This window comes from Corvus brachyrhynchos, unplaced genomic scaffold, assembly GCF_000691975.1.
Source record: "Corvus brachyrhynchos isolate BGI_N302 unplaced genomic scaffold, ASM69197v1 scaffold131, whole genome shotgun sequence".
NCBI classification, from domain to species: domain Eukaryota; kingdom Metazoa; phylum Chordata; class Aves; order Passeriformes; family Corvidae; genus Corvus; species Corvus brachyrhynchos.
In genome coordinates, this window is record NW_008236438.1 from 1,355,998 (window position 1) to 1,364,861 (window position 8,864).

An 8,864-nucleotide genomic window follows, 5' to 3' on the forward strand; every position below is an offset into this window, starting at 1 on the left:
TGACTCTTAAAACAATTCAGCATCTTTTTTCCCTGCCACTACTCTCTATTGGTCTATTTGCCCTCTCTGAAGAGGGGCCAGCTTCTTCACTACAACTTGATCTGTTGTATACACCTGTACTTGTCTTAACCATCTGTCTGTTTTCCAATGTCCTGAGCACTGTTCCAGAGAAGTTCTGTCAGGTAAGTGCTCCTCTCTCTGTCACTATCACTTCTCAAATGAGGAATGCTTATTTCTATCGCTGTTCTTTGCTGAATGAATTGCTGCTCTTTTCTGTTTTGGCTTTTGCCTGTTCTGATTACCTCACCACAGCTATAGGTCTTTGCAGGATAGTTTTATTACTCCATGCTCTCTTCTTGTCATTTCTCATAATCACTATCTCTGCCACCACTATTGGCTTTTAAGACCACTTTTTCTGAAAGTCATTTGTGTTTCTTTCATGAAAATACATTCTGTGTCTTGTGTCATTCCTTTTCTTGTCTTCTACTCTCTGTTCACTTAGGTTATTTGTTGCTTATATCCATGTTTTCCGAGCTAGGCTGTCCATCAGCTTTCCACTGCACTCTGCAAGACAGATACCATAATGACATATCACTGCTGCTTAAGGTGGTCTGTTTGCCCCCTATTATTAGCAATAACTACCCAATCTGGCCAATATCATTACTTACTCAATGGATTCAAAAGCAGAAATTATCTGTATGCATCAATAACCTGTCAGACTATGTTAGTGAGAGAATAATAAATTGATTATTTTTTTCAAATAAGTATTTGAAAGTCCTAGTGAAATGTTTGTTTGGAGCATGAATAATGTCCTAAGATTTTTTTTTTCCAACTTCTGTCACCATGTATTTGGCTTGGTGTGATGAAAATGATTAAATTTGAAATGTTCAATAAGCAAATGTATTTGGGAGAGGATATGTCTGCATCAGGAAAAAAAACCAACCCTGTTGATTAAGGGTAATGTTTCCTGGTTAAATACTGTAGTGTGAAAAATAGCATTGATTTAATTTTCAGTCATTTGTTAATTGTAAATCTAATTTTTTATTATAAAAGCCTCACAAAGTATTTTTCCTTTCTGTTTCAAGTTGCAAGCCAAAGAGCTTATGTGTGATTAATCTTCCATATAAGTCTAAGTTAATTCATTATTTGACCTCTGTGGAAGATAGGGTTCTTGAACAGTTTGGGAATTTAGCAGCCAATTATCTAATAGAAATCTGCTTACTCTGGAATTTCCTCTGATTTGATACTGATTAATTCAAATCAGAGTCAAATTCTTGAACTAGAATATACAGTCTTTTCTGGTTCTGAGTATAAAACCAGTCTTTGCTGGTTTTCAAGTAAGATTATATGATTAAGAGAAAGCATATCACATAGGTTGTTTACTCATTTCCCATTTTAATTTTATAAAGCAAGCAAATAATTAAAACCAATAGTTTTTTTATGATGTTCAAAATGCAATTAAACTGTACTGCTTGGAACTTATGCAAACTACATTAATAATATATGAGTGATGATTTTTCAAGTACCCAGTAATGTTTTGTGTCTGCTCCAATGCAAGTCAAAGGTACAATTCTTATTAAAATCTCATCTTAAAACTTGAATGTATTTTTATTTTTTATTTATACAATACATATCTCTTGGACTTGTATTAATACTAATAATGCATTAGTATATCTCATGCAGTTGTGTTTGTTCTAATGCATGTACTAACATATAAACATGTTTCTCCAGGCCTTCAGGTGGAGGCAAATATTGTCTTGGAGAAAGGAAGCGTTATCGCTCCTGTAATACTGATGTAAGTAATCTTTGTTCCACTGTGATCAACGTGACTGGTTTATGTTTTAGCAGCAATGGATGCCTTTTTTCCCCAGTTCAGAAAGTGTATGGATTCTGTTTAATTGGCAAACAGTCCTGTAAGGCACATCTGTATTGTAGGCACCCTGTGTGTTAGGATCCTGTCTCAATGTGGTGCCTAGCTAGTGCCTTTGCATTAAGGCCTGGAGTGAGTTCAACTTGAGCTTCCATGTTAAAGGCGAACAAGGATCATTCCACATCAGAGCAAAAATCTGTCTAGCCCACTGTCTTATCTCCCAGCAGTGTCCTGTAACAGGTTTTCAGAGAATAAATTATACACTTGTGACAGGTGAGGGATGACTTTTCTATTGGTTTACCTTGTGAGTTTCCAAAAGCTGTGTGTCTTAAGTTTGCTGGAACTCATGTTGTATCTGTACCACATTAACTGCCACAAGTTAAAGTATCCTCCATGAATCCACGTTTAAGCCCTCTTACACTTTTTATACCTTTGTAACATCCAGTGCTAATGTGTTACACAACCTTACACGGTCTGTGCAAATGTATTTGAAACCTGCTGTTTTGCCACTGGGTATTTGTTAATTACTGTATTTACAGAATGATCCCGCACTTCCATTTTAGAGCTGAGCCCATTGAACAGTGACCTACAGCTAAAGGGGTGGGACACAGTATAAATGTATAAGGTCAAATTATGAACCTAAATTACAAGTTCAAGTAACTTAAAATTCAAACGAGAAAAAAATACACATCAATAAAGAATTTCACTAATAAGTTTCTAAGTCAAATTACAGGTCAGTAGCACTGCCAATATAGAAAGGCTGTCCTATTTTAGTTTTAAATTCATATTAATTTTCATCCTAAATAAAGGAAGTTTGTAACACTGAGAGAATCTGTACCTAAAGATATTGTTTCACCTTTTTATCTTTTGATATATTCAGGAAAATATAATAGTTTATATACTGATTCATTGAAAAAAAATTGCATTTATGATCATTATTAATTATCATAATTATTGTCCCTGCAAACTTCTTTGTGGAGGTTATTCTCTTTATTAGACTGTATTAAAAATTTCCAAATTAAAAATTACTTTCTTGCTGTTGATCACAGCTGCCCTGTTCACACAGCCAAGAAGTGGCCACAGTGTAGTAAAAAAACACAGTGAAGTTTAGATGCTGGTCCAGTAGGACCTGTAAAACTTTTCCAGTTGTCCAACCTTCCAAATCCCAGTGCACCATTCTGGAACCTTGACTGTGTTACTGTTTTTCTGTAGATGTGTATCTTTGCATTTGTCTGTCTTGGTACAATTTTAATTTGAATGGATCTATTTATCAGATCATACTCCAATTAATTTACCTTTCTCTTTACTTTCACTCAGGTGGTCTTTTTGTAATTGGAAGATTTCATAAACAAGAAATATTTTTGTAGTTGTAGTTCACAAAGGAAAATATTGAGTCACATCAGGTGTCTTTCTAATTCTTTCAATTGATAGAATATCCACTTTCAAATTCAGCAACTACCTGATGACTGCTTATTGAAATCTGTCAGACAATATTTAGTAAACTTCACATATACTTTATTGAACTATTACAACATCTTCCAGGATGTTGTCTACTATTAAGTTAAGTAACTTATCAAAATCTAAGCATATTTCATTATTCTTTTACTTTAACCAGGAATTGTAATAAGTTTTAGTTGTTAAAACTTTTACCAAAAAATTCTTATTTGTATTATTATTTATCTTTCTTTTGTGTAAGTCAAGTATTGGCCAACTTTTCTGCCTATTTGGGATTGATATGAGGCAAACTGTAATCTAGACTATTCTCCTAATACTTTTCAAATAATTACCTTTTTATGCTAGCACTGTTTCAGTTTGTACACAAGGTCTAAAATTTGTTAAAAAACACACACTGGCACACAGCAGCCCTCCTCCTTTAGCTCTTTGAAGACTCTTGTCCAGGCATTATTATTTCAAATATTGTATTTGTCTCCGATCTGCCACAGTAACTAGTATATAAAAATGTTTACATAATATGTAATCCTGTTCCTTCACAAATATACAGTTTTTAATGCCTTTTTATTATTGAGAATGATGCTATAGCTACCTAGACATACCACTGAAATGTTGCTATGATTTGTTTTATTCTTATCATATTAAATACCTTATTGTCACTTTTCAGACAGTTTTATTCGTGGTTGTTTTTGCTTCCCCTATTCTTTATTTATTTATTACGGAGATGCAGTTTACAGGGTCAGAAGAGGAACATACAGAAGGTCTCTGAGGAGGCCATTCAGGCTATTCTCTGGCACAAAGACAAAACAATTCTCGAAACAATTCTTAACTGATGCTTAGGCACCTGAACTGGTTTGAAATGCCTCCAGTCCAGGAAATAACATTAGTATTTTTCAATATCCTTACAATCAGTATAGTTTTCGTAAAACATAATGTATGCTTTTCAATCCGTAAAGATCTCTACTTACTCTTTCCTCAATAAGAAGATAACTGATATTATTCCCTAGACTGGAACCTTTCCTGTGTTTGCAGATTACTATCATGTCTCTTCTTAGTCTTCTTTACACTAGTCTCCATGTTGATAACCATTGGGATCCCAGTAGCACACCTTGAAGCACTAGGCCTCAAACTTAGTTTGTCACCTTAGTGATGGGATTCTGTTTATTCATTTTAGTATTGTTTTAATTTTTCTTACAGTAGTGACAATTTTCATTTAGTACATGTTGATTCATTATGCCCAAAACTCTTTCTTAAAAGCACTGTTTAGGAAGTCACTCTTCAGCTGTGCTTTCACAGCTGAGTGTTCATACCCGAGTGTAGTAATTTGCATCCATTCAAACCACTGCAACAATTTATCAAAATATTTTAAAATTACAGAACTCAATTCCAAGATACTGGTTTCCTACTATTTCAATCAGTAATTTCGACAAGTTATTTGAAAGGGAACTTTGCATTTCATTGCCTAGGTCTGAAAAACAAGTGATTGCAAACCCAAGCCAGGCAATTTGAAAATGCCATCCTTAGAGTTTTTGATCCATTTTTTAAGCATGTTTTTTGGTATGGTTTTACAGTGCATGAACATATTGGTACTTACAGAAGTCTAAATTTACAGTCTTAACGGTTTTGACAATTCTAGTCTATTTCTTTTATATCAATGTGTAGGATTCTATATCACTAAGAATCAGAAACTAGTTTCAAGATATATATAAGTCCTTAGTGCTTGAGAGTTTTTATGGAATGGTGTGTTGATTAATGTAAGTGTTAAGAGCTTGCAAATATGTTATTGTTTTTATGAATAATGTGCTGTTTGTACATTTTTTCTGTTGAAGTTTATTTTGCAGTGTCAACATTCATTGCCCATCCGTAACTTTCAACATAGCCCTGCCTAAAGTGCCTACTCTTCATAACCCAAAAAATGCCTCATTTTGACTTCATTTTTTTTGCAGAGATGACTTAGTTCTGTTGTCCTTTTTTTTGATCATTTTAATCCTTTGGAAACTGTGCACACACTCCTACTAGACTTATTTCTTGTCAAGCACTTCCAAAGCCATATATGACTTCTTAATTCGAAAGGCATCTGCTAATGGAAACACTGAGATCAGCAGAAAATAACATTAGCTAGTAAGTTCTGGAAACATAAGGGTGGTATAAAGAACACAGTCATCAGAAAATTGTTTTCTACTACCAACCACATTATCTCTAACAAAAAAATATGTCTTTTTTCAACCAAAGTGTTTTTAGTTAAAAAAATAATACAAAATGCTAGTAGAACCATAAGAAACATTATTTCTCAGTTAAAGTAACTCATTGATTTAAAATATTTATAAGGATGTCAATCTTAATTTGATATACATCTAAAATTGTAAAAGTCTACTTTTTTATATATATAATGAAAAACATGGTTTGCTTACAAATTCTGGGAATGTTTTATGTATATAAGTGTGTGTACATACTTGTTTAAAAGTTTCTTGTTCTTCAGTCCTTTCTCTTCATAGCATGGGTTTTTTGTTGGTTCCTTTCATTATGCATACATTCACAGATATTGTTTGTTACTTTCCTAATTTTAGTATTTTCAAGCAATTTTTTTCTGAAATGAATTTATGTGAGAAGCCACATTTTGTAATAGTACCTGAGTTTGAACTGTGGCTCTTCTGGCTGTGTTTCTCATCTTCTTTGAGGTCTTGTATAGACCTTTGTTAATAGGAAATGATGAGTTCAGTTGCTGAAATCTGCCTGACCCCAAACTCCAAGATAAGCAGGTGTTGTGTCAGTGTTGGTTCAATAATTTGTTAACGCTTTTTAAACTCAAAACCTCTTCTTCTCCGGACTTTCTTCAGACCTGATTTTAAGTTGTCATAAGCTTGCTAGATTCCTACCTTATGATTTGCAGTCTCATAAAAGAGAATTTGGAGACACAAGCAGTCTTTACTTGACAAGAGTTATCCCTGTACTGTGATTGCATGAAAAAAGTGAAATATCTTACCCAATAAAGAGAAGCAGCTATTCCACATTTGCATCGGGAAAAGAACAGATACACAGAGTTAGTGCCAAAGAGCTGACATTTTGTAAATGCATTTTGTAGCTTACCTTGTAGTAATCTTTTTGCATTTCTATGCCTAGGTTTTCATAGAGTCTTAGGTTGGAAGGGACATCAAGGACTATCTGGTCCAACATTTCTCTGCAAAAGCACAGTCTGGACAAGATGGCCCAGCACCCTGTCCAGCCAAATCTTAAAAGTATCCGCTGTTGGGAAATCACCACTGCTCTGAGGACAATATTCCAACCGCCATTTGTTCTCATCGAAAAAAGCTTTTCTTCTGTGTCCAGTTGGAATATCCCCAGGGATTACTTGCACACATCACATCTCCTCTATGTGACTCCTTGTAAAAGAGAGAATCTCCATCTTCTCTGCAGCCACCCTTTAAATACTGGAACAAGGGGATAAGGTCTCCCCTAAACCTTCAAGGCCCTCAAGGCTGAACAAACCCCGTTCCCTCAGCCATTCCTCACATGCCAGACTTCCCAGCCCTGTGATTTTCTTTGTGGCTCTTCTCTGGATCCTCTCCAGCCTGTCCACATCTGTTTTGTACACCAGGGGCCAAAACTGAACACAGTATTCCAGGTGTGGCCTGACATGTGCTGTGTGGGGTGGGATAAGGAATTCATCTCTGCTGGTGAAGCCCTTGTTGGAGCCACCAGGATCTTGCTCCCTTTGTGTGCTGCAGGAGCACACTGGTCCCTCAGATGGAGCTGAGTCCACCAGGTGCCCCAGACCCTTTCCAAAAGAGCTGCTCCCAAGCTGGGTAGATCCCAGCCTGTGCTGTGCTCCTGGATCATGCTTTCCTGGGTGCAAAACCTTACTCTTTTCCTGATTATTATTGGAAAAATGCACCAGGATACACTTGATCCCATCCTCTAGATCACTTTGGAAAGTAAACAGTGGTGGGCCCAGTATCAATCCCTGGGGACCCCACTTGTGACAGGTTTGAAGAGGAGTGATTGACCACTCCCCTGGGTGCTGTGGGTCAGCCAGGTCCCCACCCACCATACGGACCCCTTGTCTAGGCCATAACACAGCAGCTTCTCCAGGAGGAGGCTGTGGGAAGCAAGACTGAGAGCCTTGGAGAAATCCAGGCAAGCAACATCCACCACTCACCCAACATCAACTGTGTTATAGAGGGCAACCAGGTCTGTCAAGCATAGTTTCAAATGCATTTCTTGAGATCATAGCCTTTAGCTTTACCTCCTGTCACATATTGGTAAGATACTAAAAAACAGTAGGAAAACTAGGCAGGAAGACTACATCTCAAAGATAGTGAGAATTTTTTTGGAGTATAAAAAGAAAATCTTGATCCTTCTTTACTCATTTTTGTATTTTATTATTTTGTCCTTGTATAAATATTTAGATAAAGGGTTTAATTATGGAGGTGATTTATTTAACTGGTAAGGGGAATTCAGTGCAATTAAAATACCAGTTGTGTAGAGCTGAGCAAGTGGTACTGATGAAGTGTGTAGTGAACAGTACTGGAGAGATTCAGACCCTAGCTTTGAGGGGTGCCAAGACTGGGCCTTCTACTGCTTGGAGAATGTGATGCAGAGAGGCAAATTTAGTTTGGGTTACTATTAAGAACATCCTAAAATTCAATTTTTTAAAAATTTATGTGGTTAAAATTTGTGTAGTTATTTTGAATTCTTATTGTTATCATCTGAAGGATTATTGAATCAAAATAGTTGTACTCTCTGTTCTTACCAGTTAATGCATTGTATTTAAAAATGTATTTTTAATTCGAAGGAGGTAATAGGGTAATAGAGAAAATTTAAAATATAAATACTCTCTAATGTCCACTGTTATAATTCATATTGCTACAGCTTCAGAATCAGAGAAAAAAAATTAAAAGTTCCTGAATCATATGGCAGTGGGCTGGCTATCATGAGATCTTGATTAATATACAATGAGAATCATAATTGTTATGTTTATAGTTGCATTGTGCAATACACTTTTAGAGTTTATAGAGTCCTTTTCAGTTGAATGCATTTCAGATTCCTGAGAAGTGCTAACTGGCTTAGGTACATAGGAAGACAAGTAAAATGCCATAAAATTGACTCTTCTCTTGCACATAAAGTAGTAATATTTATTAGCACCTTTGATATCTGTCCAAAAAATCCTTTTGTCTTCCACTCTAAACAGGATTTTAATCTGCATTTTAAATACTTTCTGATGAAGCTTGCAATTTCAACAGGTACTTAAACATTGATAACAATGTTTAGTATGCTGGGGGTCTATTCAAGAATACTTGGAATATGCTGATGAAAAATGTTATAAATAGCAAAGAATTCTGTTTCTCCTGTAATTCTTTCCAAGATTAATTTTAGTTAAATCTACCCTCATTCCAAGTAAAAAAGATACTTCATGGTTTTGTAATTGTTAATGCAAAGCAATGAAAAAGTAAATGAAAGTTTTTATTTCTTGATGCACGGAGCCTGGTAATCAGAGCCAGACGTGCTATCTATTCTCATTCTCAGCCTTAAAACAATGCTTTTG

General features: G+C 35.5%; 1 protein-coding gene across 5 annotated transcripts in view; it reads left to right on the forward strand.

Annotated features, from left to right (window-relative positions):
• ADAMTS6 (ADAM metallopeptidase with thrombospondin type 1 motif 6) overlaps nt 1-8,864 on the forward strand; it is a 147,819-nt gene that overhangs the window by 100,018 nt on the left and 38,937 nt on the right. For all 5 annotated transcript variants that reach the window (XR_001866129.1, XM_017747088.1, XM_008643545.2 and 2 more), the window contains exon 14: nt 1,732-1,795. Coding sequence is in view for 4 of the 5 variants with exons in the window: in XM_017747088.1 (XP_017602577.1) it covers nt 1,732-1,795 (64 nt within the window). In the remaining variant the exon portion in view is untranslated. The remainder of the gene's footprint in view (nt 1-1,731; nt 1,796-8,864) is intronic.